General features: G+C 44.5%; 1 protein-coding gene across 2 annotated transcripts in view; it reads right to left on the reverse strand.

The window, feature by feature from the left end:
- Positions 1 to 1,208: 1,208 nt before the first annotated feature.
- Positions 1,209 to 17,087, reverse strand: part of PLEKHH2 (pleckstrin homology, MyTH4 and FERM domain containing H2) — a 237,060-nt gene continuing 221,181 nt past the window's right edge. For both annotated transcript variants that reach the window (XM_088477523.1, XM_088477522.1), the window contains exons 23-30: positions 14,598 to 14,753; positions 14,179 to 14,276; positions 13,901 to 14,042; positions 8,519 to 8,652; positions 7,792 to 7,921; positions 6,130 to 6,216; positions 5,565 to 5,699; positions 1,209 to 2,463 (exon numbers count right to left, since the gene is read on the reverse strand). In XM_088477523.1, the coding sequence (XP_088333649.1) occupies positions 2,278 to 2,463; positions 5,565 to 5,699; positions 6,130 to 6,216; positions 7,792 to 7,921; positions 8,519 to 8,652; positions 13,901 to 14,042; positions 14,179 to 14,276; positions 14,598 to 14,753 (1,068 nt within the window). In that variant the 3' untranslated portion in view covers positions 1,209 to 2,277. The remainder of the gene's footprint in view (positions 2,464 to 5,564; positions 5,700 to 6,129; positions 6,217 to 7,791; positions 7,922 to 8,518; positions 8,653 to 13,900; positions 14,043 to 14,178; positions 14,277 to 14,597; positions 14,754 to 17,087) is intronic.

Genomic DNA, 17,087 nt, shown 5'->3' on the forward strand with positions numbered 1-17,087 from the left:
GCAGAAACCCCCTTCAACTTCTTTGACTCATCATAAGAAAAAAATCTAAATAAAATGTAATCACTGGCACTTCCCCTTTAAAGTGGACATGTCACCTACAGGAAGTAGTGGCAGCCATTTTGTGACCTGGACCAATATTTAACCTAATAATTCACTAATTGTGTAGTGATATTGCACGCACTTAATAATGCAACAAGTATTATTAAGTCATTATTATAGCTATATATATTTGGGGCTCTATATATTAGAGTGAATGTCAGGAAAAAGTAATCACTTTTCAAAGGTTTTAAAACATGGGCACCCAAAATATTTATATTATATAGCATTGTTTGAATCATTGTATGAGTAAATCCCCTGTGTGATAATATCTGAGGATACATGCAAAAAATCAAATAATAGATAATTGAACTATTATTAACTCAGACCAATCCCTGCCTTCTGTTTTGCTGAGCTGGTGGCATAGGGGCCTATTCATCATTACTAAACTTTCCCTGGAGGTAATTAGGTTTAGAACTCGCATGGAGTTCTACCTAATTACCGGAGGAATTCATCATTCCTCCTCCCTATAACTATCTATTCCAAAAAGCTGTCATTTTTGCGATGACAGCTTTTCAGGAAATAGATAGTTATCCCTCTCTACACTAACTTACCGCAGCTGGAAACAGTGCTGCACATGCGCTGTTACATCTGTAATACCAGCGCATGCGCAGCTCTGCCTACACATGCGGTAAGTTTGTGTCCCCCCCCCCCTTCAGCACTTAACTGCCCGCGCAGCAGTCTCCGGCTCCGTCCTGCTGGTCTGTCACATGGTCTCCCAGCACACCACAGTACAGATTAGAAAAAAAAAAAAAAAAGGTTTTTTTTTTTTCTAATCTTTATTGTGTTCTGCTGGGAGAACACTGTCTGACCAGGCTCCGGAGCCAGAGGACGCACCAGACCGCCGGAGGAAGACGCCGGGGGACCTGTCCAGCTGGAAGCAGGTAAGTTTCACCTGCTACTCGCCACCTCACAGTGGCGGATAGTACCTCCATCAAATTCCGAAAATTCATAATTTTCGGAATTTGATGAATACCATAATTTCCACATCCCCATACTAATGTATGGGGAGTGTGGAAATTAATGCAGGGGGACTTAGCAAGGAGATATAAGTGATATCTCCTGTGCTAAGTGGCTTCATGAATACTAAAATAACGATATTTAAGATGTCCTTAAAAACGTTCATTTAGTGTTGATGAATAGGCCCCATAGTACCATAAGAAATCAATCATTTCTTCCACCAACCAGATGCCACAAATGTCATAATTGTATGATAGGTAATGTAGTCATTTAAGGATCCTGTTTCTCACACCCTTGACAGCTAATCAATACTCTGGTTATTGTTCATATGCCGCCTCATATTTTGTATATATTTGAAAATGCACAAGTGGAAAAATACATTTAGCCTAAACTACGAATCAATTTCAAGTTGCAGAGTTTGTACCAAAATGGTTGTAAACTGCTCAAAAGAATGCGCAGAAAAATGGTTGCACACATGCAGAGCTGTACACATTGGCTGCATGTGCCCCTAGTTTACTACAAGTTATCAATGTGTACTACCCTTATAGCAGGTAAGACCTAACCACCTCCTTACAGGTGTATACTTACATCATGTCTGGTCTGCATAGTCGGTATTTGCATGAACACGTCCTTACTGAACTTTGCTTTTGTGTGAATGTCCCTTGCCAGTCCTGTATTTGTGTGTATTCGCATTCTGAACGTGCGCAGTTTAAAATCACACAAGATACACTACACAAACTGGTGTACTGCTCACTATCCAACAGCTACAAATTGTTAAAATGTTCATATACAACCGTTAGAGAAGGAAAACTTCAAAGCATTGAAATAAGTCCCAATGCATATTATTTTATTGCTCAGCTTCATTTTAGCTTCAGGCCCTATTACAGCAGAGAACCTGAAATATACTGTACAAACCTTGATTCCTAGGGGGCTTACTACATCTTTCAGTTATCATGTTTTTCCTTTCTGACTGATAAGTTGTATTGTTATACCGTACTTGTGGCTTGCCAATATTTTTTCTATACTTTTGTACATTTTATATATTCTCATTTTAATATTCTGAACATTAGTTCAGCACACAAAATGGCTGCCTCCATGGATATGCACTTCATTTTCTTAAATGGAACTGTCTGACTGAATCCATGAGTAATGGACGTGTTTTGTGCAAACATTTTTTTCGCAACATTCCAGGAATGTGATATAGTACTGTACAAATGCTTTTTATAACAAAGTAGGGCCTTTGGTTGGCCTGTTGTTTGACAAGAGCAGCTGGCTTCCCATATGTTTGGTCTTGGACTCTTCAGCCTGAGCAGAGAGGAGGGCTGGGGCTGAGAGATGGTGCGCGGTCACCTTTTGATGTTGAGCAGTGTTGATGTAACTGGCAATCAGCAGCGTTATCTCCAGAATCTGAAAGATAACCATCAAACATAAACTGTCAATCACTTATTAGATGATATTCAAACAATTATTTGTTAAGTTGTCATATTGGTACAAGGACTGCTTAAGGAGCACAATAGGTTTTGTAGAAGTTCATCATTCTTAAAGTGTATACATCGCAAAAGAGAATGCAGCCTTTCATTTCACAAGGAACTAGGCAACAGTCTCATGAATCTTGTTTAGCACTCAAAATGGCTGCCTCCGGGAGTGTATGAATATTGAATGCATGAATGTGCAGTTCACGCAGACCCCGAGTCAAAGTGGGTCCACAGAGCTCATCCTGGACCCATTTGCTACACTTACCTTTCCGATTCCGCTGCATAACTCATTGGTAAATTGCTGCCAACCATTTTCCCGGAGATAAATACGTGCGGTGATCAACAGGAAAATGACACCAGCTCCATTTTCCTGGAGATATAGTCGCATGCGCAGTAGATTCTGGCACAGTTCCAGAGTCTTCAAAGAGCATTTTCATAGGCCGGCAAGAGGTGCTCGCACTGAGGGTCTAATTCAGCAGTGCACGCAGATTCCCGATGTTCGGGAATATGCGCAGGCGCCAGACCCGTTCTGCGCATGTGCAGAACGGGTCTACGAGCCCACGCGTAAACTGGCAGCAGACTGTCAGTGATTGACAGTCTGCTGCCATTTGTGGGCGGCGATTCCCTCCGTTCCCCGAAACGGAGGCGTGTCGCCGCCGTTGGGGGGGGGGAGGGAAGAAGCCAGGATCTCCGTTGGCTGACGGAGATTTCCTAGCTTCATCTCAACTGCGACAGCCGGCTGCGTGACCCCAAAACAAAAACATTTACTCAAGCAAGATCACAAAAGCGTAATCTTTACTTGAGCGACAAAGAAAGTACCATTAACTGTCAGCGGAGCATCGTAAACAGCCCATCGAGGGTCTGTGTGCACTCGTTAACATCAGCAGCCAATTGCACCTTCCCCTACAAAGCATAAATAATACATCTTTCCCATGAGTATATGTATCTTTTCCCTGGTATCCATGTGTTCACAATTGCGCAAACCCACCCTTACTGTACTGGGCCTGCGTAACAAATACCCCATTTAACGCCCATCCAGATGGAAGAAGGTGTAAGTTGCAAGAGCCGTGCAAATCTGCATGGGTGCAAAAGCATGAGCACACCGTTTTGATTATACCCAGTGCAAATTCACAAGGGGTCTCATTCAGAGTTGGATGGGGGGGGTCGCCGGGACTGGAGTCTCGAGCCTGGCGCATACCTCCAAATCATTTCCATTTTGGTGGGACAGTCCTGAAGAGTCGATCTTAAGGGCACAGGGTCTACACAGAAATAGGTGGAGTTTCGCCCAAAAGTGGGCATTTTGGGTCGGCAGATCATGGTGGGGCTTTTTTTGTCTAATTCTGTAGGTCTCTAAGTTGGTATGCTGCAACCATATTTCTTTATTAAAAGCAAGTTAGACTAAAAGATAAAAAAATCTATAAAAATAATAACTAAATTGAATGTACTACTACTTATGAATATATAAACTATTCTATTCTTCAATGGATTGTTATAAACTAACCTATAAATTACTGTGCTTATAGATTCTCCACAATGAATAAGCAGCTTGTCAGAATGCATAACAGATATACAGTACTGTACTAGAAATGTAGTCCTATTAGAAAAAAGGTATGTAAAAAAAAAAAAAAAGTTCTTAATTTAGGGACCTACTTATGAAGCCTGAAACTAAAAGGTAATGGCTGTCCCAACATAATTTAGACATCGGGGCAGTACGTTAGGAAAAACTAACACTGAAGACTGCAGTCCTCATAATTCTGAATGGGGACTACGGTCTAGGCCAGGGGTTCCCAACCACAGTCCTCCAGGCACACTAACAGTTCAGGTTTTAAGGATAGCCATACTTGAGCACAAGTGTCTTAATTAGAACCTCAGTTATTTTGATTTAACCATGTGTGCTCAAGCATGGATATCCCTAAAACCTGGACTATTTGCCTTGAGTACCGAGGTTGGGAAACACTGGTCTAGGCCAATTTACAAAGCTTCAAAAATCTTATCTTTTTGGATATTGGTTCCAATAGTTTAATACCATCTGTGAATGCCATTAGCTGTTGTAACCTATGGGGATAATGTTGTGTGGAGAGGGAACATCTGACCCCTCCTCAGGCCGGCAGGCTCTATGTTCCTCTCCTCCGAACTTTTGTACATACGCAATCTGAAAGCTGTTAGTAAAATGATAGCGAATGCTTTACTATTCACTCTTATCGGAGCCCCTGTCCCGGCAAGAGTTTTTGGATAAATCAATGCTCAAGATTGTTCCTTATTACTGCTTTGCATGGGGAATCTACCCCGACTGGGGGTTTGTTGAATAGGGATAAGCCATATTTCCATCTAAAACACCCATTTATGCCAGATTTTAGGCTCATCTTACTTTAATAAATATGCCCCTTAGTTTTTGGGTTCACATATGGGTAAATATTAGGTTGAATAGTTACAGTGCATTAAATCCTTCCACCACTTTAAACGTACCCTTCAGAATTGCAGAAATATATCTTCCAATATAAGAATAGCATCAGTTGGCTAAAACGATACTTTTAATATAGTTTTATTTGTTTTACCGTACTCTCTCCAAGCCAATTTTTTTTATCTAGCTCTACTAATATGAAATAAAAATGAATCTACAAGTGCCGCCCTCTCACCCCCATCTCACGGGCCGCTGGCTAAGTACTGGAAACAGAAAACACAGTTCAGGTGCAACTACCCCCGTCATTTTTATTAGTAGCAATCTAGGCTGCTCGGCAGAAAAGCCTCTCTCGTTTACATTGCCACATTTTATTTGTGTGAGTGAAATTCGGGAACCCGGTGAGAAGACCACTAGACGAACAAAAGAGCAAGCATTTTGTAATTACATCACCTGGTCTTATAGTTTATAATTGCTCTTTTTCCTCTCACAGCTTCCAGCTAAGATAATAAACATGGCTTTGTTTAAACTGCAGGTGCTTAATTCATGCTTTTTATATCCAGGCATATAAGAGTACTTTATGCCTAAAAGCCTAAATCAGAGCGGCTGGCGTGTATTTCAGCTAATGTACCCACCTTTCCTTTCGCCATGGCAAACAGAAGTTTTTCAGTTGAGTTGTCCTTTGTCTGTGTGTTAACTACCAGCATAAAGTCATCACGGCAACCTCCGAAGGTCATTAGACTCCTGTGTACATACGTGAACAGCAACCTCTTAAGAAGCCGAAGAGTGGGTGGAAAAATGAAGAGAGAGAGGGGGCAAAACATTATTTTTATTTCCAATTCAAACAACAACTGCGTTGAAAGACTCAAACAAAAGCAATGCATTTACTTAATAAGAAACTAGAAGACTGCCATTATGTCTTTTTTTTTTCCAAGGGACGTATCAGAAATATGTTTGTACATTTATTTTGCAGGAAATCTTACAGGTCTGTAATAAATCCATAAATAAGTAATTTGACCCTTTTAGCAATACACCTACAGATGTGAAAGTCTGAATCCTTTTGGCGACAGAAAATTGCAGTATTTTAAGTAGAAATGGAGTTTATTATAATAATGCATTGTATTTAACATTGACGTGATTGGATTGGCATCTATAGTAACTAAATATTATTAAGATCAGTATAAAAGCGCTTTGATATACCATGGTATTATATTCCAGAACACTTATTCCATCTTCATGTACAGCCAGCCAAACCAGCGGCCCATCGAAGGGAGTCGGGGGCACGGGCTGTATGCAGAAAAATAGGCATCAGAATAAAACTTAACAGCAGACTTTAATATTACAGTGTAGCCTCATCTTACATACCGTATGTTCAAATAGGGTTGTTACATTTAAATTCCTACAGAAACAAGACATGACGCAAGGAACTAACTATGCCTGTAACAGTTATAGCCAAATAGGTTAATGTGTGTGAGCCTCAAATGTGCTCCTGAAGTAAGATATAATTTTTTGGGGGTAGGGTGGTCAATCCCAGGATTGGGATCGGCGGGATCCCAAGATTTTGGCCCAAAATTGGCTGTGATTGGAAGCTTCCAATCATGGGATTTTGGGATTGGCCATAAATGTTTTTTTAAATGCCGGGCAGCGTTGAGCACCTTCAGCAGACGGCTCAGACGCTACCAGACTCCCCCTGCCCGCAGCTGTACACACTGCGCAGCGTCACGACAGATGTCACACTGTGCAGCCAGACGCCGGGGGGGCCGCCCACCTACCCTTCTACAGCCCGCTGTAAGAGAGCCCCACCGCCCGCCCCACTATGAGAGGAAGAGGGGGGTCCAGGCGGGGCGGGGGACTTTGTTTTTGCCACCATTCCAATCCCGGGTATCCCGAAATTTAGTTTTTTTCAATCCCGAATCCTGGGATTAAAAAAACAGTCCGTGATTGGCCACCCTAGTTGGGGGTAACATCAGTAACCTAACAATACAATTTCATCGCTGGTCTTTCTGCTAAAAAAAAGGTATATGCACAACTCCCCCGCATAAAATGGTATCTTCCGCAATGAAACTACTATATCTAGACAGATATTTCTGCAATCCGTTGTTATATAATTCGCAATGAAGATGGCATTGTATCACAAATTAAACGACTCTGAACAAGGCTTGATAGTAGGTGTCAGAGAGGTGGATCGCTCCATCTCCGAAATTAACACTCAAATTAGATTAACATGTGCATTTCAAGGGTTTACAGCGACTACACGACAACAGGGAACTGCTGCGGCCAAGGAAAAACTGAACGATCGCGGACAGCATCGTCTGGCACGCATTGTAACATCCCACCAGTGTGCGACATTGCTGTAGATAAAAGCAAAATTGAAAAAGTATCAGCGTTCAAACACTGCTACATTCCCTTTCTTCGATAGGAGCCGACAGCCCACTCATGTCCTATTGCTGACCCCGCGGCATAAGGCTCTGCGCATTGCTGGGGCTTGTGAGCGCTGCCACTGGACACAATATGACTGGAAACATGGAGCCTGGTCCAATAAATAGAGATACTGTTCCACATCTGTGCATAACAGAAAGTGTTGTTCATAGCAACCGATCAGATTGTAGATTGTTTTCCTTACTGCTATTTAGAAATAGAAAGTCAATTACTGATTGGTTGCTGTGGGCAACAAAAACTTTTCCTAATTTCTCAAGTTTTCAGAAATATCTGATAACATTTCTGGGACTGACTGCACTAAGTATTTCCGGCTACATCTTTATAGTATATAACGTAGCATTGAGAATTATCACAAACTCAACGCTGTTTTCATGTGTGCAGTAGCATAAAATACATCTCCTAGCACAGCGTGTGGTACTTTACCTTTGCTGGAAATAGGGTAGCCCCAAAGAATGCCCATTTTCTTGCAACAGTGAGGTATATTCGTACGCAGTCTGCAGCGCTGTGACCTCGAAGGGCCACCCATCTTGTTGCCAGCCGCTGGTGAAGCTGTCTGGGGTAAACAGATCAGCCATTATCGGTAATTCCTTAGCTGGGATTACCAGTTCAATGGAGGGTCAGTATGACATAAAATGTATACATAGAGCAAAGAATTATATAGCCAATAATATTTAATAATAATACAACTGATTTAAAGGGGATGTACACTTATTTTATTTTGATTATAATGCCCCTTTCTCTTACCAGTAATCAGTGGGGGTGCTGCCATTCTGCACTATTCTAATACAAATGTAGAGGTTGGAACCAGCTCCATACACCAATGCCTGAAGACCGCACTTTGGAGGGTGTCTGATCTCATGAGTAATTGGTGTTAATGGGAAGTAAACCGAAATGCTTAGCGCAAGAGCCTGATTGAGACTCATCGGGGCACTAGGCAGTGACAGCAAAATACTGATTTTGGCCCATTCTCCCTCCCTCCGTTTGTCAAAAAACCCACATAAAAATAGGTTACGTAATCGGGAGCCCTCTGTGCCCACTGAGCCCTGGCATGAACCGGAGTTTCCTAGTAGTTGATCCAGCTTTGTTTAGCACCCATGATAGATCCGTTATAGCAATTATCCCATGCAATGTCTGGTGCATGCAAACTTACCTCAGTTGCTCATCTGTGCAATCCTCTCTATACCGCTTTGGATAACATTTCTCCAGTGTTTGTTTAATTGCTTGGTTTGACTTTAATTGACCCGCTGTGGCCTGGAACGGACGTTCAAAGTCTCCAGTTTCCACCTGTAGTTACAACACATGTTAATAGTACGTCCAGTTACTGTAACAATGAAAACTGTATTTTAGCAACCAGTTTTGTCATACATTACAGATTCATGCTTTTCAAAAACAAAGTGACTGGACATAATGCTGATTAGAGCCACAAATGTTATATTAATGTCATATTAAATTTATATAACCATATTCACCCACCACTATAGATTTCCCATCACCGGCTCCCATACAGTATTCGGGTTAATAAATAAGAGTATATCCCACTGCACCGATTTATACTCATTGCAAATACTGCGACTAATGCAGAGGTGACCGGAAATCGTCTGTATGTTATACAGCATTGCGTGCACAAAAAAAGTGTGTATTTGCCAGTATGCAGAGTGCTCTTATCCTAGGGGCACCAGCCACTATTTGTGCACAGGCACAAAGAGAGCAATTACAGGCCCAAGTGATGGGTGGCGGCGTGGGCAGATCCCCGGGGCATGGCCACGCCCTGGCAAAAAAATGTAAAACTATTATGCACGCTGCCATGCAGTGGCTGCACACGCCAAGGAGGGGGACATTCTTCCCTCTACAAAGTTAGTCCAGGCCTCTGTAGGGCCCCTTAAACAAGCTCTGACCCGGGTAATTACTTACTACTCATCCCCATCCCCACTCGGCACCCCTGTCTGTATGCCTGTGATTCCACTAGCCATTGTCATCAGTGCGAACATGCACCAGCTTATACTATAAAAGGTACGCCTGGAATCAGTGCCCCTCTAACTCAGTCTATGTGTTAGACATGTGCGTAAATGATTATAGTGAGGTTTCCTTTTGTATTCTCAAGAAAAGAATAAAGTGCTAATTGCATTTAGCTTAATACATCTGTGTAAGAGATTAGTAGACAGCCAAGGAGTCTGTGGACTTCACACTTATTCTCCCTCTTTTATAAATCCCCTGTAAATGACGGCTTGCTGAGACTGGATGTAGTTGGCCGCCGGTCTCAATACTGACATCTGAATCTTGACAAGGGACTTAAGATAGGTGTTGAAATACCGATGCCTATCTCAATCCCGACGCCGGAACACCGAAGGACACCAGCCCGAACGAGGCAAGTCCGGGGTGCCCTTAGCGTTGGCCGCCGGGAGGGATTGTTAGGTTTAGGGAGCGAAGCGGGGTAGCGGGGTTGAGTTAGGTTTTGGGGGAGGGGGGGTTAGGATTAGGCACCCCTAGGGGGAGAATTATGGTTAGGCACCCCCGGGGGGAGGTTAGGGTTAGGCACCCCCCCCCGGGAGGGTTAAGTTTAGGGTGCGGTAAGGTGGAGTTAGGCACCCCCGGGGGGGATGTTAGGGTTAGGCACTAGGGGGGAGGTTATGGTTAGGCACCACTACAGGAGGGTTAGGGGGGAGAGGGGTAGGGATAGGGTACTTACCTGCCATGTCGGGACTTCTCCCTTCAGGCTGCCGGCATCGGGATTCAGCCGCCGGGACTTAATACCCATTCCGTTGAGACAGGAGGGTGGTTACTGGCCATTCCTGCCATATAGCATGAAGGACTAGCTCATAGTGGCAATGCAGAGTTACATGCAAGTCGGTATTGCAGATGTATTGTGCGTGTTTTACTACAGAGCTGAGCGGTTCTGTTGCATCTCCACTTCCAGCAGCAGGGTGCTTGCACATAGGCTTCAAAGAGGGCGCTTGTGTAATTATGCCTGTTTTCAGATGGATCTTTTGCACCAGGGATAGAGCTGGTATAACTGCACACTATAATGGGTGCAGGGTGTGCGGGGAACACAGGCCCCTGGGCCAGGGGGCCCCGCACTGCACTCCCTGCACCCATAATATTACTTACCTCTCCGGAGTCCCACGTTGGCCCGGGGGACCGGCGCTGTAAAACGACTGGAAAATGGCCGTGACGGTCATTTTCCCATTGTTTGCGCATGCGCAGTACAGGGAAAATGGCCGCCACAGGCATTTTCCCGGTGACCTGTACATTCATTATAGACTCTGGGCACACTCTAGTGCTCAGAGTCTATAACTCCAGCGCTGGCTGCGCACAGCTCAGTGTGCTGCCGGCCGCCGGGCAGAGAGGAGGGGCCCCGTGTCGGAGACGGCAAACGGGGCCCCTCCTCTCTACAAACGCCCGTGCACAAGTGAATATATAAATTTTTTTATGTGCAAGCAGTGCGGGAGAAAATACGACCGACTTGTGTTCAACACTGCATAGGCCCCACAATATATATATATATATATATATATATATATACACACACACACATATCAGGGAATTAATGAACCTTCAAAACACATTAATTTAAAGTTCAATTTTGAAAAATCTGTGTGCCAGCTTACATTCAGGACAGAAATTACATAAGGTGTACAAATTGTATGTAACCCCCTTATCTCCCAACCCCCCTGGTGGTGCCTAACCTTAATCTCCCACCCCTGCAGCCTAACCCTAACCTTCTCCCCCGTGGTACTTAAACCTAAACCCCCCCCCTGAGGCTAACAGTTGACACGAGGTGCCATATTTACGATTGAGGTGCCAGCTGGCGGGATTCCGGCGCAGGTGTTGTGGCCGCATGTTGGGATTCTGGCAACGGGATTTCGCCCACCGACATCCCGATAATAGGTAAAGTAACTATATCCCCTGTATTCCAGCATGGGGATTATTAATGCCATCATAATATCATATTTCAATATTTCACATGCGAATGTGTGAGAGGTTATGATCTATATATGAAATAGGGAATCATGTTTCTGTGATGTAGCAGAAGAAAGATATGGAAGTTAAGAGGTTTGGGATTATTTTCTAAATAAATTAGAGAGGATAATCTTTTATTTTATTTCAAAATCAAAGCTAATAAAGCAGGTGTTAGCTTTCATCTCCAGGTGGAACAAGCTGCCGCTGCGTCTTGTTGGACAACGGTGCTCCCGACAGTTCTCTTAGGCCTTTTGCTGGAAGATGGAGTCGTTGTACTGTCAATTCATAAAAGATCTCCCTCTAGCCATATGTCATCTCTGCCGGGACCAGATTGGTTACTCCTTCTATTTCTTTCCTGTTGATGCATTGCTCAGATGCCGGTGATAGCGTTTCACGTGTTTCCGGTTCTGGTGTTTGCATCCTGTCAAGTCGAGTGTCTTGTACCTCATCCTGTCTCGAGTGTCTCCTGCCGCTTGTGTCAACTTGGCGGCACAGGCCATAATTCAGTGTCTCCTGCCGCTTGTGTCATCTCAGTGGCCCAAGCCGCACTACAGCATCTCCTGCCGCTTGTGTCATCTCGGCAGCCTAGGCCATAAATCAGTGTCTCCTGACGCTTGTGTCATCTCAGCGGCACAAGCAGCACTACAGTGTCTCCTGCCGCTTGTGTCATCCCGGCGTCTCCTGCCTACGCATTCCAGCGTCCTGCCGCTTGTATCATCTCGGCGGCCTAGGCCATAATTCAGTATCTCCTGCTGCTTTTATCATCTTGGCGGCACAGGCCATTATCCAGTGTCTACTGCCGCTTGTGTCATCTCGGCGGCACCGGCCGCGCTCCAGTGTCTCCTGCCACTTGTGTCATCTTGGCGGCACAGGCCATTATCCAGTGTCTACTGCCGCTTGTGTCATCTCAGTGGCCCAAGCCGCACTACAGTGTCTCCTGCCGCTTGTATCATCTCGGCGGCCTAGGCCATAAATCAGTGTCTCCTGCTGCTTGTGTCATCCTGGCGTCTCCTGCCTACGCATTCCAGCGTCCTGCCGCTTGTGTCATCTCGGCGGCCTAGGCCATAATTCAGTATCTCCTGCTGCTTTTATCATCTCGGCGGCACAGGCCATTATCCAGTATCTACTGCCGCTTGTGTCATCTTGGCGGCACCGGCCGCGCTCCAGTGTCTCCTGCCACTTGTGTCATCTTGGCGGCACAGGCCATTATCCAGTGTCTACTGCCGCTTGTGTCATCTTGGCGGCACAGGCCATTATCCAGTGTCTCCAGCCGCTTGTGTCATCTTGGCGGCACAAGTTGTAATTCTGTGTCTTTTTGTCGACGCAACTCTGCGTCCTGCTCCATGGACCAAAAGCCACACCTTGCCAAGCACTACCAGCCCCCAAGGCTGCTGCTCGGCCAAAGCCAAATCTTCTTAACGTCACCAGCCCTCAAGGCTGTTGCTGGACTTCATTCTTAGGGGGTACCCCGACAGTCATAACTACATAATCCTCAGCACTATTGCTTCTCAGTGGTGAATCTAATCCTAGATTCATAACACCAGGTTCTGCAACCTGTATATTTTATGGTCAAGGGACTTCTCAATCTTATATTTTACTGTAGAGGGTACAGTATTCCAAGTTTAAAAGTATAAACCTCTGCTGTAGCAGTGCACTTCTGTGCTCTGGGGCAGACTTCACTGCCTCCCACCCAGTATATGTGACATCATGATGTTGCAGAAGAGGTTGGAGGCAGGAAGCTGTCCGCTAGACAAGTGCAATAGCTGCACCGGATGTCTCACCAGGCACTCCACTATTCAAAGACAGATGCCACTGGGGCAGCAATGGTGCCACCTACTGGGCCCTGCATGGCGCCACTGGTCACACATTCCAAGGTTATGGCCCTGTAACGGCTTCTTGCTCTTGGTAAAAATACAATGAATTATGAAGAGTAAAGAGTCTACTACTGAAACATCATCATCATCAGTCAGCTGCAGGTAAATGCTGTTGACACAACATAGGGGACAGGAGTACTGTACTGTTCTGTACTTCATTGCAAACATTCGGACAAATAAAATTATTTTTTTAACTCATACTATACAGTGATCTTATAAAAGCTACCCAGCAACTGTATGACACAAGGCTAATCAGGCTGCCATCCAATATCTGACCATGCGTTTGGTCTCTTCATGTAAGCCATTACTTTAGAGAAACTCTTGGAAGCAAAATGGCTTTACATTGGAACAGAGACTTATATAAGAGCCCACACCGAGTTGACCTTGTTTCTTTTAAAACCACTTTACTGTAATTATTCCATACATTAGGCACATTACCACACACATAGACCCATTAAATCAATACGTTAATAATACCTTGACTTTCACATCTGTTATCCACCTGCAATATACAGAAAAGGCAAGAGCCTAAGAGGCAGAGGGAAGGTTAAACCACCTTGGGAAGTCATCTTTACATCAGCTCCGCAAATTGTATAATTAGTGGTTAATCATGTACTGCACATTAGTGGAATGCTTCATTAACAGTAATTGCTTTGGAAATGGCATTAAAAGGAATACATAGTTCATTTCTCAGAGGTTACCTGGGCAAGCAGAGCAGCCAGTTCCAGCGCCAGCTCCTTATTTACTGGAAAGATGCCATTAACGATTTTATCGTTTGTCTGGCAGATTAGCAGCAGCTTTTCTCTCTCCGTCTCCCCTCGCGCCTGCACCGAAAAATGAAGTCTGCAATAAAGTGGAAAAAGTTACTAGAAACAGCGAAACGTTTAAATGAAAAGGGTCATTCATTATATGATGGTACAAAGCCAGGAATAAAATGTGAGGTACTGTATAGCACAATATGGCCGCCCCCAGTCAGCACCTGTTCTTATAGGTGAGTCGTACAGTCCGAGAGCCATCGCACTTCCCAGGAAGCTGTTCCTTAGATGCCTGCTCCCACTGTGAAATGATATCACATATCTGCCAATGACAAGGAAATAAAGCACGTTATGCGGTTTCAACATTTTGTTGATTAATCTGGGCTGTTTGTAATTGGGAAGTAGCGGATACACACAAACGATAAAGGTCTTTTACCAAGCTGCAAAGACGCAGTCCCACCGCACACATGATGCAGCTGATAGACACACAACTACCTCACACTGGGGCTGATTCTGACAGCATTATATAACAGATTCCTTATTGCACGTAAATGGATAGAGCTATCGGAATCCCTTCATGAATAATGGCTGATATCACTATGTAAGTGGTCGTTGCGTTCTAAAGATGCTTGGGGACAAATACCTTAATATTTCCTTGCAGACAATGTTCACATTTTTTTCCCGATGGATCGTCTGTAAACAATGCAAATCCAGACTGCGATGGGTTCCTCATCCCAATGTCTTGGTTAAGTGTACAAAGAAATTCTTCGACCGTCGTTGATGCATCAAATCCTACGACCTACGATTGATAAATTCCTATAAAATTTTATTTTATGTCCCAAAAGATAATCTAATTATTATTTTCTATAGAATTCAATGATTTTTCCATGTCTAATGTCTGAAGACACCTCAGGGTACATTTACTAAGCTTTTGTAAGCCGCCATGATTGTAAATGCAAAATGCACATGTTCAGAGGCATAACAGAACTGCAGTGCGCCCGGTGCTGGCCCCACCCCGAGCGCATTGCTGTCAGGCAGAGGGGGCGGGGCCGATAGCACCGGGAAGTCTAGCACTGTGCAGAGCATCTTGAGGACGATCCAAGCGGCTGTACAGACTGCACGGTGCCTGTCTGGAGCATCCAAAGCCAGAAGAAAGGGCTGTGGGGCAACGACAGTGCCTCCCCCAGTGCCCTGCACTCTGTGCTACAGCACCACTGGCACCCCGTAGTTACGACCCTGCACGCGTTTTACTTTTAATATGTAAATTTTAGCGATCTAGTTACTAAGCAGTGTTATGAGACAGAGTGAAAAGTGATAAGAAAATGATAAGGTGCCAGCCAATCAGCTCCCAACTGCCATCTCACAGGCTGTGTTTGAAAAATGACAGTTGGGAGCTGATTGGCTGGCACCTTATCACTTTCTTATCACTTTTCACTCTGTCTCCTAACACTGCTTAGTAAATAGACCCCTTAGACTTAAAAATGCCAAAAAGCAGAGTTTAGAAAATTTACTCTCTATAGAAAATTTGACTGTAGTGATGATAATAAGTAATTCTATAAATAAATAAAGGCTCTTATGAAAATTCGCCCAGGTCTTTACAGAACATAATAGGTAGATTTCTTCCATATGAGACACATTATTGCAGCGTTATCAGACTCTATAATGTGGATCTATACTATCAGGGCCGAAACTAGGATATCTGTCACCCAGTGCAAGGCAGCAATTTTGCGCCCCCTCCCTTCCCGTACCTGGATTTTGTCCTTGCTCCTCGATAAGGCAGTGCACTACTCAGACATCCCTGGTATAGTGACTTACATTATTCCACACATCATAATGCCCATTACACATTATGCCACACACTGCAATGCCTATTACCAAAGTGCCACTTACATATTTGCCCGACACCATTTTATGCCCCACAGTAATGCTTCTAATTACTTTAAAATTACCTGCTCGTTGCCAGGGTGTTTATGCTCATTGCCAGTGGTTACATGCTCGTTGCCATGGGGTTTCATGCTCGTTGCCATGGGGTTTCATGCCTGTTGCCAGGGGTTACATGCTTGTTGCCAGGGGGTTTCATGCTTATTGTCAGGGTATTTATACTTGTTACCAGGGGTTACATGCTCGTTGCCAGGAGTTACATGCTCGTTGCCATGGGGTTTATGCTCGTTGCCATGGGGTTTATGTTCGTTGCCAGGGGGTTTCATGCTTGTTGTCAGGGGGTTTCATGCTTGTTACCAGGGGTTCCATGCTCGTTGCCAGGGGTTTCATGCTCGTTGCCAGGAGTTACATGCTCGTTGCCATGGGGTTTATGCTCGTTTCCAGGGGGGTTTGAAGGGAGAAGATGCAGCTCTCGGCATCCTCTCCCTGCAGCGCCAGCGTTCCCGGCACTTCCGGGAACGCTGTGCGCATTGCGCTCTGCTAACAGACACTAGAGGTCCAGTAGGACCTCTAGCATCTGTCTCTTCTTTGGCGGCGGCCATTTTTGGATGGCCGTTTTCAGCAGAGTCCATGCGGACGGCTAGTCCGCATGGAATCTGCTGAAAACGGCCATCCAAAAATGGCCGCCGCCAAGGAGGAGACAGACACTAGAGGTCCAGTAAGGACCTCTAGCATTTGTCTCATCTTTGGCGGCGGCCATTTTCAGATGGCCGAGTCAGATTTTTCACCCCCCCGCAATACCCACCCGGTGCACGTGCACCTCTAGCCCCCCCCTAGTTGCGGCCCTGATACTATACCTAGAATTGTAAAAGGCTACCAAATGAGTGAAAGCTCTCTGTTGTTTGTAATGTAGGATATCTCTGTCTTTCCATGTACTATAAGTTGCAAAGGGTTCTGTGCATAGGAAAATCAATATTCACAATTTTCTGAACCTTTTGAATAAATATTTGTGAATGTTATCAGGAACACACTAGTAGTACGTTAGGCAACATTTTATGATTTAATTGCAGTTTAATATATCATTTATTCTATTATATCATCTCTTGGGATATACAGGAAGGGGCAGCACGAGCTAATCGGGTTCTAGCGACTGCACGATCGGGTAGGCTTGTGGCCTCTCATTACAGAGATCATTAATCTATATGGCAAATATGTCCTCCATACTACACGTAATATAAAGGGAACCTCAACT

This window comes from Taudactylus pleione, unplaced genomic scaffold (genome assembly GCF_031769625.1).
Source record: "Taudactylus pleione unplaced genomic scaffold, aTauple2 ptg000201l, whole genome shotgun sequence".
NCBI classification, from domain to species: Eukaryota; Metazoa; Chordata; class Amphibia; order Anura; family Myobatrachidae; genus Taudactylus; species Taudactylus pleione.